Source organism: Hemicordylus capensis, chromosome 6, assembly GCF_027244095.1.
Source record: "Hemicordylus capensis ecotype Gifberg chromosome 6, rHemCap1.1.pri, whole genome shotgun sequence".
Lineage (NCBI taxonomy): Eukaryota > Metazoa > Chordata > Lepidosauria > Squamata > Cordylidae > Hemicordylus > Hemicordylus capensis.
This window is the reverse complement of record NC_069662.1, coordinates 26,238,466-26,259,835: the sequence shown is the minus strand read 5'-3', so window position 1 is coordinate 26,259,835 and position 21,370 is coordinate 26,238,466. Positions and strand designations below refer to the sequence as shown.

At 43.0% G+C, this 21,370-nt stretch overlaps 1 protein-coding gene across 1 annotated transcript; it reads right to left on the bottom strand.

The window, feature by feature from the left end:
* Positions 1–528: 528 nt before the first annotated feature.
* Positions 529–18,371, bottom strand: LOC128330991 (vomeronasal type-2 receptor 26-like). The gene is made up of 7 exons (XM_053264358.1): positions 18,226–18,371; positions 12,778–12,951; positions 10,494–10,785; positions 7,575–8,435; positions 5,292–5,519; positions 4,337–4,463; positions 529–1,430 (listed from the first exon to the last, which is right to left on the bottom strand). The coding sequence occupies exons 1-7, from the start codon at positions 18,369–18,371 to the stop codon at positions 529–531; spliced, it is 2,730 nt and encodes a 909-aa protein (XP_053120333.1).
* Between the last annotated feature and the right edge of the window lie 2,999 nt (positions 18,372–21,370).

The following is a 21,370-nucleotide window of genomic DNA, read 5'->3' as shown; positions in this document are numbered from 1 at the left end:
TTCACCGTGGGTGTGGCATGACAGTGAGGAGAGCCGGAGGGTGATGGGCAACACTTACCGAATAGCCTGCCCTCCTTGACACAGCCACTGCCTCCACCTCCCGCTTTCATGGCAAGCAATAATAGCATCATTTCAGCTTGCTACAAAAGCAGTAGGTGGAGGCAGTAGTGGCAAGGAGGGCAGGCGTGTACTGGCCTGCTATCTCTGTTCAGCCATGAATTTTTACCACTTTTGGCAGTTGGAGACAAAGGCCTGTATGGAAAGCATGGCCCGCCCACCTGCTCGCTCAATGCACCCACTCAACAGTAGCATCAGTGAAGTAGGTAAGCAAGGGGGAAGTGCTGGTGGGGGTGGGCAGGCTTCACCTGTCGCACCCTTGATCCTTGGCCTGGCCTTCCAGCCTATATTGTAGGCTTGCATTGCTTTCAGGGTGGAGCATTAGTCACCTTATTTAAGTGCCTCAAATGCTAGAGTGGAGGGGGGCAAAAATTGATATTAAACAAAGGCCATTTTTGTCTGAACTATTTTTCAGGGGTTTCTTCTGATTAGCTGTTCCCTTTTGTTCAGCTCAGGCCTCAACACAATAATATAACATTTAGGTGAAAAAATGCATCCCAGTAACCCAGCACTAGATGCTAAAATTGCAAAGACCTCAACTGCTACCATGCCCTTCCCTTTAGAGCTAAGGTAAGTTGGAACAAAGGACAGCCAAACACTGCAGAAGACCAACATGCTGAAGGTGATAAACTTAGCTTCATTGAAACTGTCAGGTAGCTTCCTGGCAAGGAAAGCTACAGTGAAACTAACAATGGCCAGCAAGCCCATATAGCCCAGAACACAATGAAACAGAATCACAGACCCCTCGTTACATACCAGGACAATTTTTCCAGCTATTGAGTGCATGTCGACATCTGGGTATGGGGGAGATGTTACCAGCCACACACCACAAATGCCTACTTGTATGAGGGAGCAGGAAATAACAATAGTACCAGTCAGTCTTGTCCCCACCCATTTCCTCATCCTGGAACCTGGTTTGGTGGCCATGAAAGCCAGAACTACTGTGGTGGTTTTTGACAGTACACAAGAAAGAGCCACAGAGAAGATGATACCAAAAGCAGTCTGTCGAAGAAGACATGTGACCATCTTAGGATCACCAATAAACAACAGTGCAGAAAGGAAGCAGAGCAGGAGAGAGATGAGAAGAGCATAAGTGAGGTTCCGGTTGTTGGCTTTGACAATGGGAGTGTTGCGGTGCTTTGTAAATATTCCTAGGACCAGGGCTGTGATGAAAGACAAGGAGAGAGCAGAACAGGCTAAGCTGATTCCCAGTGGGTCTTCATAAGACAGAAAACTGATTTCTTTAGGAATACATAGATTCTGTTTTTTGTTTGGATATTTTTCATCTGTGCATTTATCGCAGTCATTCATGTCTGAAAAAGACAAGGTGGGTCCTTTATTTCTCATGAATGCCACCAAGAAGTCATATGTTTTCCACTTACACAGGAAAAAAGGTTACATAGTCCTGTAACCCCAAATAATAATCAGTAAAATTCAAGTCTATGAAGGATTGCTCAGGCAAGTACATAATATACACACCTTGTATTAACAAAATTGTTTAAAAGTCTACTTTATTAGACAAGAGACCTGGCAAATGAGTAGAAACTTGGAGAGATATCTAAAATTTGGGCAACTTAACTCAACCATCTCCACAGCTGTGCCACCCCAACCTCTAGGCTTAAGCAGCTTGTTTAAGTGTGTTTTCAGTTTCCCCAACAGGAAGTCTGTCTATACAAAATGAAATGACTATTTGGAAACACTGAGGTCATTCTCATGACCAGCAGCGTAGGGCTGCAGGTGGGCAGTGGGGAAGGCTGCAGAAGCCCTCCCTCCCTGCACACAATCTCCGAGGACTATCTGGGTGCACAGATCGCATACGAGGTGGTCTGCCACTGCCCCAGGGAGAACAAATGTGCCCACGCCAGAACTCGCTTTCCTGGCCCCTGGGAATCCCACAATGCACTGCGTGAGTGTGTGGTGAATTGTGGGACTCCCTTCCAGCAATGGGCAGGCACCTGTCAGTGCTTCAGCTGCAAGCAGGCACGTAACCAGGGAAATAAGGTTAAGGGAACATTCACTCGCTTTACCCCATTTACAAAGAAGGATCCCTAGGCAGTTTTGCCGTGGAGGTGCTGCTGAGAGCCTCATGCCTCCTGGCAGTTCTTACAGGCAGTCAAGTCCGATCTTGGCTGCTCATGAGAACAGTCTCACTGTCTGTCATTTAAGCAAGAAGAAGGAACTTTCCAATATAGTTGAAGTTGTCTTCTTTCTTATGATTATGTTTTCTCAGTTATGATAGGTTAGTTTTCAGTCTTCTCTGAAGAAGGGAGAAGAGAGAGTTTTAGCTAGAGAAAGAGAAGTTTCATAAATGCACTTGGGGGTGGTTGGCACACTCACTCTGGGCCACCCCAGCACCCCCAAAATGAAGTTATGGGGCTGCTGAAACCTCCATTCCTCCCTATGGAGAAAAACCTTAAAGCCACTTGTGGGGTGCTGGGGTGGCCCAGAGTGAGTGGTAGTGTAGTGCACAGAGGGTGCTAACCACCCCCATGGGTTGCTAACCCATGGGGTACTGGGTTTTGTTGTTTCTGAGGTGTTCTGAGTGTAGATTTCTTTGGTAGCATATAAGATTTTCATGACAAACCATGAATCGACTCTCATGGCTAACCTTAAAGACACATAAAATTCAAAAATCACTTAAAAATCAGCCTTTTGCCCAATTCCTTTCAAATAATTCTGATAGCTTCCTTGCCCCCCTTGGGCACTACCACCCACCACACTCTGCTCTAGGCCATCCATTGCCCCCGATGTGAAGCTATACATTTGTTGACACCTCCATGCCTCTTTATGGAGAAAAACCTTAAACTTCAAAACCTTAAACTGTAAACTTCAAAAATCACTTAAAAATCAGCCCTTGCCCAATTCCTTTCAAATAATTCTGATAGCTTCCTGGGATCCCTTGGGAACTACCACCCACCACACCTCACTCTCGGACATCCCTTTCCCCCCGACGTGAAGCTATACATTTACTGCAATCCTCATTATTCTCTATGAGGAATTCCAAAATAATTTTAAAATCCACCAATAATCAGAGGGGTGTCCGATTGCCTTGGGGTTTTGTGGGTGGTAGGCACCCCTAGGTGCCTACCACTCACCCCACTTTTGTGCCCCTAGGTGCTCCACAATAGGGGTGTACCCCTATGAGAAAAATAATTTAAAATATTTCAAATATTCATAAAAAATCATAGGGGTGTCTGAATGCTTCAGGGTTTGGGCGGTTGTTGGAACCCATGGGTGCTCCACAATAGGGAATAATGGGATGGTTCTAGTCCCATTATACCCTATGAGAGAAAAATAAAATTCAAAAATTCATAAAAAATTGTACAAGTGTCCAATTGCTTTAGGGTTGTGGTGACAGGTACCCATGGGTGCCAGCTACCACCCCACCCACTTTTGGGATTTTGAATAGGTTCAAAACGGTTCAAACATTTCAAAACGGTTCAAATTTGAAGCAAACCGGGGGGGGGGGTTCGAGCAAAACCAAAACCGAACCACCTCCTCCTGGTTCAAACCTGGTTTGAATTTGAACCGAACCAGGCAAACCGGTTTTGTGCACATCCCTAGTGGGCAATCCACCCACCCAGGGAAACAAGGATGATTGTCTGAGGGGAAGGTAAGTGTAACCTGCTCTCCCTGCAAACCACCCTGGAGCTCTTCTCAGTGATCGTGAGAAGAGCTCCATCATGTTTCTAAGCCTGAAGACCAAAGATTCTCATGATGTTATAAGGTTGTTCCTCAGGACTACAGGTAATCTGTTTTAGTCGTAGTACATTTTAGGGCTGTGCAGTCATGTCCAACAGAACTATTGCATCTTAAATTGGGCATATTGGGAAATTTCAGATTTGTTCTGATACAGCTTTAAACAAAGCAGTGATGAGACTTTTCAAAACTTCTTTGGAAATCCAATACAAATAAATGTAAGGACCAATCTCCTTAAAAGTCCAAAGATCTATTGCTATCATCATGTACTACCATTATGTGAAATTTCAGAGCTTTCTGACCAGCCATTCTGGAGTTCTTTAAAAAAAAAAATGTTCCCATTGATTCCTATGAGAAGTCCAAATTAAGTCACATATTTTCACTTGAAATCTGATACAGTCCATCTATCCAATAATTTTAGTGCCATTTCAGTTATTCTTATATTGCATCATCATATCATGTTGGAGTTAATCTGATCCTTCCCCCCAAACCCAGTACATTGGCCTAGTATACTTTGTACCTTTCCAGGTTGAGATTTCACCTTCTGGACATGGGATACAGTCGTAGCAACAAAATGGCTGCCCCTCTTTAATTTTCTTCCTAGTACCAGGCTGGCAACCTTCACTACACACAGAAAGACGCTTTGCCTAATGCATTAATGAAAGAGAGAGAAAACACAAATGTGACCATTAGCTTGCAATTCCTAACATTCCGGGACCTATTCATTGTTACCTGAAGAATCATGGGAACTGTGACTTCATCCTATACTGCCATGTGGGAATTCATCCTATACTGCTATATTATAAATTTGGATTATCACATGGGCTAGGCCACCCACATATGTGCTTGCCACATTTCTCTCACCAGAATGAAAATGCAGGGCTTAAACAGGAAAAAATAAAGAAAAAAGAAAAAAGATAGGATTCATTTTATTTAGTTCCTGCATTTGGAACATTACAAAGCTATGTGGGATGAGAACACGGAAAAACAGTGTCTACATTTCATGCTGTAATAACAATAACAACAATAATGATAATCATGATGTTCCTTTTGAAGGAATAGCCATGTTATTCCTTATCTGGGCTCCTCAGACATTCTATTCAGTGTTCTGCAATTCCATCTTTCAGGTCAGGGTCAATCTTACCTGTGGTATTTCATCCACTAACTCCTCATAATATAGTCTTAAAGTGTCCCCCTATTAAAACAGACATTGGGTTATTGAGAACCCCTATTGAGCTGTCAAATTTGTTCACTGCAAGGGGAGAAGGGCTCACAAAGAAGCCTTCGACACAGGGGTACAGAGGGCTTTTTGCAAATATGCAGACATTCTCCCACTAATTTATCTTGTAGACAGAATGTCAGTATTTTTAAATGGCCGAGCACTATGCAATTAAATTAATTTTGCACACTAGGACTGAGATATAGTGCTCATTTTAAACGAACAGAGTTCTGAAGTCACTGACAATTTGACCTACCTCATTAAACCAGCGGGGCCATATTATTATGTCTTCATTGACAGTGAACACTTGATCTGGAGGAGCTTGAGGATCTATCCTGCCAACTCTGACAGTATTGATTGATTGGTTTGAGGGAACAATCCAGTTCATAATATCAAAACCAGCTTCTGATTCCATATTTTGATCAAATGAAACCTTGTCCCCAGCACTGTTGTTAAATGAAACATCTCTCAGATAGTGATGGAGCTATAGGGAAAGGGAAACCACAAGGGTTTTGAAATGCCTGCAGTTGGAACTTTCAGGTAAAGTCTAATTGCATCAAGAGAATGATGTCTGGACCAATTTTAGGGTTTGGTAAGAATGATGAAAGAAGGATTCATTCTTATAGATGAAGAAACTGAGAGAACACTAAGAGACAGTATACTCTGCTAATAAGAAGTTTACACAGATTGTATTCACATCACCACTCAAGAGGTTAGCCGGGATCAGCAGGTGCACCCAACAGATGATGAATTTCATTGTTGGATTGCTGACATGCAGTCCCCACTATGGATGCACATGGAACCAGTTTGGCACTCCCTTTCTGGAGCACTGAACTGGTTCGACCCACCGGTGTCCTAACCGGTTCAAAGGGTGGGGATAGCTTTAAGGGACAGGGGAAGTGCTGCCTCCCTGTCAGCCCCTGCCCCGCCACAACCCTATCCCTAGTGTGCCCTCCAAAAAAGTGGGATCACTTGGCTGCAGTGTTCCTGCTTGCAGCTCCGATCAGCATCACCACATTCATGGCTGATGTACATGCACATGCGTGTCATGCATGTGTGTGTCGGCTATGAGCATGGCAATGCTAATCAGCACGGTAACCACTTGTCTGACACAGGGAACTTGGCTGGATTGTGACCCAGGTGACCTGCAATTCAGCCCAGCAAGGAGAGGGGGAGCAAGCCAGGAAAAAAAGAGCTGTCCAGGATTAGACTGACAGGCAGGCTGTGCAACTGGGCAGTCCTGCCTGAACCTGAGGATTGGAGTAGACAAATGCATGGACCCTGGTGAATCGTGAACAGCCCTATCCCAAGTCTATGCCATGATACCAATGACTGCCTAGTTGCCCGTCAATTATATGCAAGTAGGGAGAGGGCAGGAAGGGACCATTCCTCACCACACCCAGCCACTGTGAGTGTTACCATTGGCAGGACTGTGAGGAGATGACATCCTTCTCAGGGACTCATTGCTCTCCAACTGGGTTAGCAGGGAGGAGTAAGTCCATGTATCAATTTTCCCCTCTCCATCCACTTGTTCCATCCATCTCCTCCCTGCCCCAGCACCAATAAATTGGTCCTGTGACTGATTTGTACAATCCATGTGAGTACAATTTTTGGAGGAGGGTTTGGCCCCCAACTTCCACTAGCAGAACATAGAGATAAAAATGTAAACCCCTTCCACCAAAGGCACTCTTGGGGAAGTGGTGTCCTGAGGCTACCTGTACAACCCTTGCCATCCCCATTTTTCCTTCTTCACATAATGCATAAGTGTACACACTCATTCCCTGTTCTTCCCAAATGGACAAGCAGTATCCCACAGCCCTGGTCCCACAGGCAGCAGATCTGACCAGTCATGTGAGTGCTCAGATATCCTGGCCAGCTCCTGTCAGTGGAGTAAGGACCTCCTGGCCACATGCTGCTGACCATGTGTTACTAGTCATGGGATGCTGTGCTGTAGCTTGAAGCACTGGGATTGTGGTTATTTTGGTGGGCATGGGCAGGGCATAGAGATTATCTATCTATCTAACACATTTTTATACCACCGCAAATGCAAGTTCTCTGGGCGGTTTACAAGACAATAAAAACAACCAATAAAAAGGTTAACACATTTCAACAATTATGATGAGATGATTGTGACATAGTGTGTTGCCAGGCAGAGTGGAGCAAAAAATGTTCTGGTTGTGTGGCCATGGTGTGTGGACAGAAACTAAAGACTCAGAACATGGTCTGTTCTACCTGTGGATTTTTATGGTGAACTCTCAGGTGACGGTGTGGCACATGCAAGTATTGAGGATAACTGAAAGGCATGGTTAGTCAACACCATTTACCCCATGGTTAACATGGTCATAAGAACTCAGCCAGAGGTTTAAAAATGCAAAGCTGAAAAGACTGATTGAAATATGGAGCATTCTGTATTTTCTAGTTGAAAGGAAGGAAGATGAGCATGTGACTGCAAAGGGAGTTTGGAGAGAGTCACACATTAGTGCTTGTTTCAAAATCCACATTATGGCACTCTGACATATGAAGATGTATATCCCATTACCTGCCACAACTGTTGACTCAGAGAGTTCAGTGTTCTTCTGTTCACTATTGCTCTGTATTTGAGGCTAGATGAGGACAGAGCATGTACAGCATGGGCCAAAGCATAGGCAGCATTGTAGATACTGTAGCTGTGACCAGTCATGTTCATTTCAAAAAAGGTTGCAGGAAGGTGATCCAGCTTCTCCTCACCTGTACAAATATCGCCCTCCACCTTGCCCTGAACTGCATTTGGGAATACACAGCCAAAGGCCTGTTGCCAGAAATCCCAGATAAAATTATCTCCTTTGGGGCTGTATGGGTTTCTGCTCTGCACAAATAATTGAAATCCTGGTAAATCATTGGAGTGAATTGAGAAAGATATTGTACCATGAAAAAGGTCTGTGTCCCAAGTTCTTTGATAGACAAATGAAGTTAGTTCAATCTGGGCTGTTGCTATCCAAAGATTACCTTTCCGTGTGTTTGTTGGATGTTCTAGTTCTGATAAATATGGAAGCCATCTTAAAAATGCCATGGAATAAGATTCTCCATATGCCACCACGACATTGGCTTTGTTGTCCATCATTGTATCATGTATTTTTGCCCCCTGATTCAGCACGTTTGTAAGTTCATTGACAAACGTTAGTCTGGGGATTTTTTCTATGAAGGCAAAACAAACTCCACGCCGGGAGAATACTGGAAGCCCCATTTGAATAAACCTTTCACCATTGTCAGTATCCATAGTAAGGACCCCAATCCATGTCCACCCAAAATGCAATAGTAAAGAAAGAATTCCCTTATACTGAAGAGCTTCCTTAGGGGTCATGTGGTAGAAGGAAAGTCCTGGGGTTTTATCATTCATCACTGGAGCAGAGCCGTAGATAAGCTATACCAAGATGTTACAGGAAATAGGAAAAAAACCAATAATTAGAGCACTTTCAGATGCTGCAAGGACGTCATGTACTCTGTCAGCAGTTCTTGTAAAAACTTCCTCAGCTGGGTGAACGTTATAATTTTCATGCTATAGACACGGGGTCTGAGGCTGGGAGAAGAGCAGCTTGCATATGGCCATTGAGTTGCTTTCCAGCTGGCAGGAGAAGTGGGTCAGATGTTGTATGTCTCAAATTCCAATCTTAAATAATATATTCCACAACAAAGGAAATTTTTTTAAAAATGAAATATTAAAAAGTGTAGGTGTATGTGTTTGCGTGTCAAGACAGATATTGTGAAATAATGGTACTAACATTAACTTGGACCTCATCCAGAGCTCACTTTATGAAGCTCTTTTCATGATTGATGAGAAGAGCTTCCGGCGGGTCTAGGGGAGAGCGGGTTAACTTACCCATCCTCGCGGATGATCGCTGAGCTGTCCCTCTTTCACAGAGCCAGTTGGGGTGGTGGGGATCGAGGGCTGCTCAGGGTGCATGCAGCATCCTGCAAGTGTGTGGGGCATCCTGGGGAGAACCCTGGGACCGGGCGGCTTGTTTGAGCCTCCCAACAAGGGCCTCCTCTTGTGCTGCCATGGCGCAGAGCCATGCTGTGGCAGTACACGATAAAAAAAACCCAGGTTAGCAGAGCGATTGCTCCAGTAACCTGGGTTACTACTTTGGTGGGCTAGCTGCCAGAGAATCATGAGGCTCGCCTGAAAGCCCAGTGGTTCTCATGATGGGGGGAAACTGGGCTGATCTCCTTTAGCCCAGTTTTACCCAATTGTGAGAATAGCCTCTATGTCTTACTTTTGATGCAATGTCTTTGTAAGGGTGTTGGCTACCAACCTCCAGGTTTCTCTGCATGTTACAGGTTAACTGATATGTTCTAATCTGGTTTTCCATGCCATTTTCAAACTGAAGTAACTTTCACTGATGGCATTCACCAGGAAAAATCATTACTAACAATCATTACTATCCTTCTTCAAGGATAGTAGTTATTGCCCTCTCTACAACATTTAGTAACTTCAGCTGTGATGGTTCAGCCAGTCTATAGCCTGGTGACTGAACCCGCTTGTTTTCCTTCTGGATCTGCTGCCGCCATTCATTTTCAATAGTCCTTACCTATAATATCTTCAGCTTCAATATTTACTGCTTTTGGTAGTGGGAGAACATTACAGACATGGGGATTTACTGCAACAGAGAGTCAAATTATTTAAAAGACAAAGTTGATTTATTGTTTTTCAAAAAGTTGGACTTTCTAAATAAATACAGAGTTTATAAGACAGGGTTCCTTAGCCTCTAATAACAGTGGACTATGGACCTGACAGTTATCCTTCTAGTTATTTATATCTATGTAAACCAATTTGGGTACTTTTTTAGGGTTATGCACGTATCAGACTTTGCAATTTGATTTGACCTGGAACTGAATTTCAAAATCTCAAATTGGATCATTGAATCAGCTGGCACCTGATGATTTGATTTGTGAATAATGGAATCAATTCAAGGTTTTCACAGGGAGCTGGTCTACCCATTAAACCCAATTGAAAGATGTGCTCTCCCCAGAAAAAAACAGTGCATTTCGAGGACTATTTTTTGGGGAGAGCTGGTCTACCCATTGGGTTTAATGGGTAGACCAGTCCTCTGAAAAAATAAATTGGTAGACCAGATCTCCCTAGAAAAGGAGTGTGTAGCACATCAATCATTGAATGGAATGATCACGTGAATATTCCTTAAGATACAGTAGAAATCCTTTCCTTTTGCACCATACCCACATGGATATTGCCTCCATTCACTGAAAAGGTTTTTATGGATGAACTGTAAAGACTATATTGATTCCCAAAGTGTCACAATGTGACATCCACAGGAATGATAACATTCATCTGTTTACATTCAATGCTCCCCAACTCTCCTAACGAATCAGGACATAATACCAGATCATGCAGAGGAAGCCTGATCAAGTGCTATGTTACCTTTCTCCCAAACAAACACAACACACACAAAGGTCCACATCCTACCTGTGGAATCTTGTAGATATCTAAGACATTTGCTATGTTTAGGGAGATTTCAGGATCCAGTCCCCCAATGACTGCAATTAGGTTATTCTTGTGATCACATTTGTAATTGGGGACAAATCTTTCAGGCGTAGAGATAAGTAAGTTTGTAGCATAATAGGTATGCTTTGGAGTGAAGTAGCTGTCATAGATGTGGAAGCCCAAAGTGACATTGGGTAAGAGCTGAGAGTTTTCATTGATCTCCTGTACTGCAAATGCCAAGGCCAGAATATGCTGGTAGTTCTTAGGCACTGCACTAAAATGTGAATATTGTATTAGAAGCATATTGTAGCACTTAGAAAATAAGACTTTGTAAAAGTATTACAAGTTATCTAACAAAAGAGCCCTTTAGCACAAAGCTTAACCATTCAGGAATAACCCCCATCACAACACAAGATGAAACTCAGAATCCAGGCTAAGGACAAAGAATGTGAAAAAGCTTAGTCTAGGGGTTGTTGTTGGTTCATATAATCATTACATTATTCTATGATATATATATATATATATATATATATATATATATATATATATATATGAATGATTTACTGAGGTTATTAATGCAATCAAAAACTGTGTTCTACCCATGTTTGGGAGCAGTGTGTGCTCCTAATTTTTGGTTGTGTGGAAGCAAGGTAGGAGAAAAACCTGGGTAGCTTTGCCTCCTACCTTGCTTCCATGCAATCACTTTTACCCAGCTTTTTATTATTTATTTATTTCTATATTTAACCTATTTTTATACCATCCGAAACTCTTTTTTCTCTTATCTTGCTTCCACACCACTGGGAATTAGGAGCACACACAGCTCCCAAACCTGGGTAGGGCAGTTTTTTGACTGTGGGAATGACATCGATCAGTTACAGTTCATTACCTTACAATCTCACTCACACCAAGAAACAAATAATTACAATTGCTGAACAGTGAGTTCTTCACAGCCTTTTAAAAAATCAGACAACTAAACAATTTCAGAGTTCACGGATAATACCAACCTCTGTATACTTTCTCAGAATGGCAATTATTGAGAGTATTCTGGAGTAAAGTGTTTAATATTACTCAGGGTTATTGGAAAATGGCTCTGGGTCACTTTGATATAGAATTGCTACCATAGTGAGAGGAAATGCTCACAGTACCTGTCTGCCATGGTTGCCAATGTTTTGCCCTCGGTTTTTTCCCTGTGGGGAGGAAGTGCTATTCCTTAGGTTTCATTGTATTGATGCATTAAAATCCAGTGGGATTTTTTTCCCCCTGCACTTCCAAGAAGCAGATACAGAAATATCAGTGCAATTGACAGGTTCATAGTTTGGACAGGCAACTTCCCAACTGAAATAAGAAATCACCTAAAGGAAGATGGCATCTGTTTTTGACTGAGTTTGGACACCGGTTGATTGATGTTCAGATCAAAAGACAAATGCTAGAAGTTTAGCATCGGATTGAGTCCATCAGAGCTTCAGCCAGCGAGCCGCAATGAGAGCCCTTGACTACAAATTCCCAATTCATCAGTTGGCAAACTGGAAAAAAGTGGATGCTGTAGTTTTTATGCAAGAGCATTAGATAACAAATCTTGCAGAAAGCATGAGGGCTGCCATAGATTTACTTGTGCAATGCACCTCACTGCAGTGCAGCTATGTGCTGACTGTATTAAATATGAAAAAGTGTTGATGTTTGTTTTCTGGCTTTTTTCTATGTTACTGCAAATCATTTAAAATTATTAATGTAATTTTTCTAATATGAAGCTTTTTAAGAGTATACTTGGATAAAAAGAAAATGCTTAGTTCTGAAAAGGTTTTTTTCTAAGTTAAAATGTCAATGTGTTCTTTCTAGGTTAATTAATGCAAAGAAAACAGAGCTTTTTCTGAGTTATTTAAAAAAGAAAAAAAGGAAAAAAAGTTGCTGGCTTTTTATTAGGCCAGCGTGGTGTAGTGGCTAGAGTGCCAGACTAGGACCGGGGAGACCCAAGTTCAAATCCCCATTCAGCCATGAAACTAGCTGGCTGACTCTGGGCCAGTCACTCTCTCTCAGCCTAACCCACTTCACAGGGTTGTTGTTGTGAAGAGAAACCTAAGTATGGAGTACACCGCTCTGGGTTCCTTGGAGGAAGAGAAGGATATAAAATGTAAAATAAAAAATAAATAAAAAATTAGGCATGTGGCTGGGATACACAGTTACCCCAAGATTACAGCTACATTTTCATTTTCATGAGGTCCAGTGAAGGTTAAATGTAAATGCATAGATAAAATGTCTAACTCCTTACAGAAGCTCTTTGTGCAATGCTGGAGGAGGTTCTTGGGTGAAGGTTACTGAAGTAGAGAGGATGAAACTGTGAGAAGTAATGCTACCAATGATGAAGTCCTCTGTCTGGCGATATTCATGCAGTGGAAGATGCAGCTCACTTAATATGCATTTAACGATGTGAGTCTTCCACACTCTGTGAGGAAGCAGTACAAGCAGCAACAGCACTAATACCACCATTCTAAGTGGAAATATTTGCTCTAGGCACAAAATCCATTATTAGTATTATTATGAATATTTACATACCACGTTTTAATGAAAGAGTTCACAAAATGGTTTACATTACAAAGGAATGTAACTGCTAACTGAGCAAAGAGGCACTTTTTAAATGTGGTGATTCTCCTTGTTTAGCAGGGGGAGAGGACTGGCCCTATCCACCCCCAGCACAGTACTCCTCCAGTGACTGATGCTGGTGTCTGTCTTATGTTTATTTTTGGATTGTGAGCCCTTTGGGGACAGGGATACATCCTATCTATCTATCTATCTATCTATCTATCTATCTAAACTGATTTGGAAACTTTTGATGAAAAAACAGTATATAAATTGTTGTTGGTATTAAGAAAAAAGATTCATTATCCCAAAAGCTTTCTCACATTTTTAAAAAAGTACACACCAGCAACAGCCAGAAGTAGGGTCACTATCCTCAGAAGCATAGAGACAGTTCCCTCTATATATGTCCATCTACAATACTGACATTCAAGTCTGCATGATGACAATGGCTTGACGTTATACAGACTACTGCCAGGAGCTGGAAAACTTAAGTATCCTTGATCAGACTGTGGAATCCTTACATCTTTCTAGTCCTTAGCACTACTATGGGATATATTTATACTATTTTTCACTGACAGTGATCTTAACTTTACATAAAGCATCTTCTCCTTCACAGGCACTTTTGAAAAGTAGAAACCATAATTACAGCTCTGAGCTGATCAACAATTCTCTGTGGGTTTGTTGTGGGGAAAAACATGTTTGTCACATCTGAATAGATATGTTGTCTTCTATTGAGTTTAACTAGGATGAATGCTTGTTCTTGGAATGACACCGGTAGTAATGCCCCAGTACAGAGCCAGAGAGGAGAACAAAGGCACTTGATGATAAGATTGTACTATGTGAGAGCACAAGCTGACATACTGTGCAATGTTAAAGGCATGACATCCCCATCTCAGGATGGGGGGAAACTGGACTGGCCTCCCTTAGCCTGATTTTCCCCCATTGTGAGAATAGCCTCATAGTTTGGGCCACAACTTTATTTGAAAACAGTTCAATCAACCATAAAACTGTAGTGGGTCTAACTCAACCTCCCTTTACAGTACAGTCATAATGGAAGTCAATAGCCACAATGCGAGACCCCCCTGCAGAACATGCACACAAACAGATACATAGGAGAGGAGAGCTTGTCTTGTGGTAGCAAGCATGACTTGTCCACATAGCTAAGCAGGTCTGCCCTGGTTGCATCTGAATGGGAGACTTGATGTGTGAGCACTGCAAGATATTCCCCTCAGGGGATGAAGCCACTCTAGGAAGAGCAGAAGGTTTCAAGTTCTCTCCCTGGCTTCTCCAAGATAGGGCTGAGAGATATTCCTGCCTGCAACCTTGGAAAAGCCACTGCCAGTCTGTGAAGACAATACTGAGCTCGATAGACCAATGGTCTGACTCAGTATATGGCAGTTTCCTATGTTTCTATCTCACATCTTTATCCAAAGCAGGAATTGGGCAAAGCCATCCCATCATCCAGTACTGCAACTGTATTATCTTCAATTCTCTCCATGCCTTGAAGAGTACAGGAGTGAACTGCCTTAACTGCTTTCCTGCTCTGTCCTTAGAATACGAGGCACAAAATGCCTTCCTTTATTCTAGGAGAGCCAGTGATGTTTTCAAAATTGTTTTTCATTTGTCTGTCTGCAGAATAACTGGGTTCAATATAGAAATATGTCCAGCTTTTTACATATTGAGTGCCATATTGATGCATTCTTCTTCAGCACAGAATGTATCAGCGCATATTCTTCTGCTCAGGATTATATTTCGCAGGAGACACACTTGACAGTCAGCAGACTATCTGCTGTGTATAAGCAGATGTTCTCACATATAATCACCATTGCTCTTAATGAAATAATTTTTAATTGGTTGAACACTACACTTCTTTTCACAACACAACCACCCCCAAAACACATTCAGGAATCAGGAATCACATACATGTCATGTATGTAAAGGTAACCTTCCCACATGTTTCTAGTAGGTGAGTCAGCTTCAGAGGATGAGGTGAGAGCAGATGATCCTGCTTCCCCCTCACATATATTCTGAATGGAGAGGATATTGTATGAAGAGAGCATATGTGAATGAGACAACAAATATGAGAAAAAGCCCATTGGACCAAGCAGGCTTTTGCTTGGAGTACAAAATTTTCCTCACAACATGCAATGAAGAACAGAAGATACAACAAAATGAGCTGAGGAATACTTTAATCAGCAGAAGCCAAACTCTTGAAACCCAGTGGAAAATAAATAAGGAAGTCATTCTCACGGCCCGCTCTAGATGGGCCAACACAACCCTACCTGGGTAGAGCTGCTCATGAGGACTGCCGGGATTGGTACTGGAGATCAAAAGTGAGAGATAAAAGTGAGGGAGGAGGACACGTGCATGCCTCCCTCCCTCCTTCCCTCCCTCCTGGCTTGTGTGGAGGAGCGGGCTGCTGGCATTTCCTTTCGGGCTGCAGGCAGCCATGCTCACAGAGGGACTCAGCTTCCAGGCATTCCCCTAATGCACTGTGCCACTTGCATGGTTCATTGTGGGCTTCCTGAAGGCTGGTTGTCCTTCCCCTAGGTCTTCCTTGCTGCCCTGATCACCACTCCAGTGCTCATGTGGGTGCATGAGTGGCAGAACCCTGGTCAGGCTCCGATCATGTGGGGGAAGGCAGGCAGGCTCCTGCTTCCTCCATAGCCCTCCCCAGCCCCAGCCTCATGGGTCATGTGAACAACCCAATAGTCTATCTAGTGAGGGCTAGGCACTGCGATTCCAGAATAACTGCGTTTGTCCAGGTTGCCCCAGTTATCATTCCCTTGAGTATTTATTCTTCAACTCAGAACCTTAAGGGATTTTCTGAGGAGGCACACTCAGTAGTCAGCAGCAGACCATATGCTGAAACCCAGGTACTTTCTACATGCATGCACATATGTTCCTTCATGTCAGCACTTCTGGTTAAATTATATTTAATGGCTATAATACTACAGCAGTATTCACACAACCCAGCCTCCCTGCTATACAGCTAGCCAATGAGTTATCAACATGGATGTGGCTGGTATGTCCTGCTCTTCACTCGAAGGGGGTGGATGTGCGAACAGAGCTCACATGTGCTGCTGTAAGGACATCTGCAAAACTTTATTACTGTTAACCAATAAGCACTGACAGGCAATGGCACATTGACTGACATTCTGTGCAGTGTAACTTGGGTGGTTCTCAACTGTCTGTGCCACTACAGATATCTATAACAGCACCCACAGTGATCTGGAATGGGGAGGGTGTACTGTTACTTAAAACTGTGACATTTGGGGGGAAGCGCTGTGCCTTGTAGAGAACCATCAGGCAGAAATTCCTCAAGCATATCTAGGAGTATTCCTCAGAGGATCTAGTAAGTGGTTGGGGAAGCTGCACCTGTTGAAGGATGTGTCCCTTACCAGCTCAATGTCCAGCTGAAGGACCAAGACAAAGTGTGGCAGCTGTTGACGAAGCCTCATTACTGAAGTCATCATAACATACAAGACTACAGAGTTACAGCTTATATAGCATGGAAGCTAAGATGGGCTTATTAACTTGCAATTCCTTTTATTTTTAGAGCACGGGTGAAAATGGCAAGCACTGCACCTCTCATCATACCTGTAGGTTTTGGATAACTGAATAGATATAGAAGCCCAGACTGATATTGCTTAAGAGCAGGGAGTTTTCATTGATCTCCCATACTGCAAATGTCAAAGCCAGGATGTGCTGGTAGTTCTTAGGTGCTACATTAGAATGAGAGCTGAGTTTTGGATCAGAAATGTATTGTAACACTTCTTTAGTAGAACAGACTCTGAAACAGATCAGGCGAGATTATCTCCTGCACATACCCTCCCATCACATCTTTTATCATGTGGTGAGGCACCAGATACATGCTTAAACAAGCATTTGGAGCACCACTAGGACAAATAGCAACCCCCATGTGATAAAGTGGTGCACCAGGAGAGTACTGTGACATCACGAAGCACATCACTCTTGCCATGTCCCTTTCATAAGCATGTGTGCTGAGGACAGCATCTATTGAACTCGTCCTTTACTAATGATATGGAAATTATCCAGGAACACAGGCCTTCAGCACAGATCTTAAATGTTCAAGACCTCAAAGACTGAACACTAAAAAGACAAGAGACAGATCCTTAGCTAAGCATAAAGGATGTGAAAGAATATCACTTTTTGGTTGGAGGTGTTGCTTAGATAATCATTACACTATTTTACACTTTATACTATTTTTCTACTGTATACATCATCCTCTTCATCATTCCTTTACTTATCATAGTAAAGGTAAAGGTAAAGTGTGCCATCGAGTCAGTGTCAACTCCTGGTGACCACAGAGCCCTGTGGTTGTCTTTGGTAGAATATAGGAGGGGTTTACCATTGCCTCCTCCCTCACAGTATGAGATGATGCCTTTCAGCATCTTTCTATATCGCTGCTACCCGATATAGTTGTTTTACATAGTCTGGGAAACATATCAGTGGGGATTTGAACCAGCAACCTCTGGCTTGCTAATCAAGTCATGTCCTCACTGCGCCATACTTGTATATAAGAGGGCCTGAAAAAAGACAACTAAACAATATTCATCTGAATACAAAGCTCCACATACTTTCTCAGAAAGGGAATCATTTAGAAAATTGTTGTGTACTACAAGATTTAGATTACGCAAGATTATTAGATGTTTACACACACACACACACACACACACACAAACACACACACTTTTCTCCATGCATTCCAGAATAAATCCTTATTCTACCCCATTGATGCATAATATCAATTCTCTTATGAAGCAAGCACAAACCACAGTATCTTACCCTCAAGAATAAGAAATAAAGTACATGAAGCTGCGGTCTTCCTTATGAAGTATAGTAGTCCAGAAATGCAAAAGCAGATGAAACAAGTAAATTTTCCTGAACCTGAGTCTGTCACAGAAATATCACAAATAGCAGAAGAAATACTGACTGCAAATAACGTGCAGGGGTAGCCTGAAAATTGAACATGGTGGAGAATTTTTTTTAAAAATGAATTTCTTCAAAAATTATCATAGGTAGCTTGACTCATGGAATTGATGATATTGACATGAACTATAACTAAATTTAAAAAATTGAAAAAGGAATTGTGAAGTTAAAATTACTAACTCCTTACTTAAGCTCTTCATGCAATGATGGCGGGGGTTCTTGAGTGAAGCCTACTGAGTTGGAGATGATGAAACTGTGAGAAGCAATGCCACCAATGATGAGGTCTTCTGACTGGTGACACTCATGAAGTGGAGGATGCAGATCACTTAACATGCATTTAACTATGAGAGTCTTGCATACTCTGTGAGGAAGAAATACTATCAGTGACAACAGTAATATAACCATTCTAAGCAGAAATATTCACAGAAATATTCACTAAGCAAAAAGTACACAAAACAATTTGCATAGCAAAGGGATCAAAAATAAATATTTTCTATCCCAAGGGGGTCACACTTTTTTTTTTAAAGACACATCAGGAGCAGACACTGGCAAGGACAGTATACTGAGAAGAATAAGGAAAGTTCCATGCACACAATTCCACCTAAAATACTGAGATTATAGCCCCCATGGTGGCACTGGCTTAAAGGCTCATCTAGTCCACTAAGAGGCCTGAATCTAAGCTCATTCATATCACTTATAGGAGTCTGAAAACCTAAAGTATCAGTAATCAGAATGATGGTTACATCTTTGCATGTTTCTAGTCCCTAGCCCTGGCCCCTTGAATGCAGAGCGGTATATTTATGCTTTCCTTCACAGTGATATCATTTTTACATCAGGCCTCTTCCTTGCCACATGAGTTTTTGAAGAGCAGCAAAATTACTTACAGTGCTTTTAATAATTACAGGGGAGGTGATCTCTAATTCAAAGCTGGGAATTCTCTGTGGATCTCGGGGCGTGTGTGTGCAAAATATGTGTGTCACATCTGAATAGAAGTTTTCTCTTCCACATAATTGAACCAGGAGGAACACCTGTGCTTAGAACATAAAGGATATAAAGACAATTGATAGTAAGATTGGTTTTTCTAAAAATGAGATCTGGAAGAATCAAATCCAGGAGGAGAAATGTCTTCTATACCAATAGGGACATGAGGCGTGATTTTAAGTCAAAAACTTAAATTGCCCAATCATACCATGGCTTGGAGCAGCATTCCAGCACATGACTGATTCCTGCTTCCAGTGGCAAATTAACACATAGACAAGATAGGCACTTGCCCATGGTGACAAATTTTGAGAGGCGGCAAATTTTCAGAGGGTCGAGGGCAAGTTAAATATTTTTTTAAAAAACTTTTAAAACCACTGCTGAGCAGCCAGGATGGTGGAGGGGATGGCGTGGCTGGTGGGGTTTGGCACTCCAGTGGCAGCGGTGAGGGGACACAAAGGAGGGTGAGACAGAGGCGGTGGCAAGAGCTCTTTCTGTGGGCCCACCTGCCACCCAAATGACAGGTCGGGCTGTTTATGGCCCATTTCAGGCCTCTGTGCATGTGTGCTCAGAGATAGCCCAAATGGGCCCCAAATGGCCCAACATGTCATTCGGGTAGCAGGTGAGCCCATTGAAGGAGCTTTGGCCACCATCTCCACCACCATCTGTGATGGTGGCAGAGACAGTGGCAAGACCTCCTTGCGTAGGACTGCCTGCCACCCAAATAACAGGTTGCATTGATTTTGGCCTCTGTGCATTCACATGTGTGTGCAGAGAGCCCTCAAATGGGCAAAAAATGGCCCAACCTGTCATTTGGGCAGCAAGTGGGTCCATAGAAGGAGATCTTGCTGCTACCACCTCCCCCATCTTCTCCCCCACCTTCTTCTCACTGCTGACAGGACCGCTGGAGTGCTGCCCCCCACCGGCCACTCCCCAGTTCCATCACCATCTGCAAAATGACACCGCCATCCCACCAGCAGTTTAAAAGGGTTAAAAAAAATGTAACTTTCCCCTGCCCTCCCACAAGCCCTCAAGCCAGGGCAGCAAATCTTTTTTGCCTACAGACCCCGAAAAGCTTAATCTGCCCCATCTGCTCCTCCTAGACAAATGCCAAATCAGGGGGTGAGCGTATATCACAAGATTTACCAGCACAGCCACCCTGCTAATTGAGCAGAGACACCTTTTAAAGTGGTGATTCTCTTATATTTAGCAGGGAGAGAGCAACTGACCCTATCCAGCCCCAACACAGCATCGCTCCAGTGGCTATTGCTGGTGTCTACCTTACATTTATTTTTAGATTGTGAGCCCTTTGGGGGCTTTATTGATTTTTCTATGTAATCTGCTTTGAGAACTTTGGCTGAAGAGCAGTATATAATATTTGTCATCATCATAGTAGTCATAGTTGTTGTTGTTGCTGTTGTCGTCACATCATCTAAACCTTTTAGGTTGGTGGCTACACTGGTTTGGGGGAGAAAGCCAGCCACCAATTTCCTTAAGACATTAAGCTAGAAGGAACCGATGGATGTAGTTCTCCCCACACCAAAGAGTGCCTTTATGTGCTCACTGTAAAACTCTCAGTATTTAAACCCAGTATTTAAACTCAGTATTAAAAGTATTTACATTAAATGTTAATTAAATGTTAATTAAATTTTAATTAAAAGCACTGCATGTGCTGTACCGTGGATCAAGCCTGCTAGCTCTCCCAGCTCCAGTGCTCCTACTAATATTCTTCCATACCCCATTTCAGGTCAAGGAGAAATTGATCAGGTCTCAAAGATACTGAGGCTATTCTGACGATCAGGTGAAATCAGGCTAGGAGAGCCTAGCCCGATTTTGCCTGACCCTGTGAGCCACCGAGCTCGCAAGCGAACCTGGTGGCTTCCAGGCAGTTAACCCACCTAACTACCCCTCCCCTTAAACCGGGTTTGCAGAGCAAGCACTCAGCAAACCTGGTTTTTTAAATCATGAGTAGCCACAGCACGGCTCTGAGCTGCAGCTACTCACAAGTAGACCCCCAGCTGGGAGGCTTAAAAGCAGCCCCCGGCTCGGGGGTCTCTCCAGTATGCCCTGCGTACTTGCGCAGGGCATACTGGAGCTTCCAGGGGCCATGCACACCCAGTTCCTCCCAGCCCCCACCAGCTCTGTCATGGAGCTGGCAGTCATGTGGGTGGCTGCTGCGGCCGCCTGGAGCAGGCTGTCTGCTCGTCTGTGAGGAGAACAGGCTTAGCCTGCTCTCCTTGCAAACCCCCTAGAGGTTCTTCTCACCGATCATGAGAAGAGCCTCACTAAGTCAATGCCAACATCCTGCTATAATTCAGCTCAAGAAAGAAGTATGTTGGGATCCAATACATAAA

Coding starts and splice junctions, on each gene's coding strand:
- LOC128330991 (XM_053264358.1), bottom strand. CDS start 18,371: ATGTTAAGTGATCTGCATCCTCCACTTCATGAGTGTCACCAGTCAGAA. Junction 10,786..12,777: donor GCATTGCACAAAGAGCTTCT/GTAAGGAGTTAG, acceptor TTCACATTTTAG/TGCAGTGCCTAAGAACTACC. Junction 1,431..4,336: donor TGAAATCTCAACCTGGAAAG/GTACAAAGTATA, acceptor TGTCTTTTTCAG/ACATGAATGACTGCGATAAA.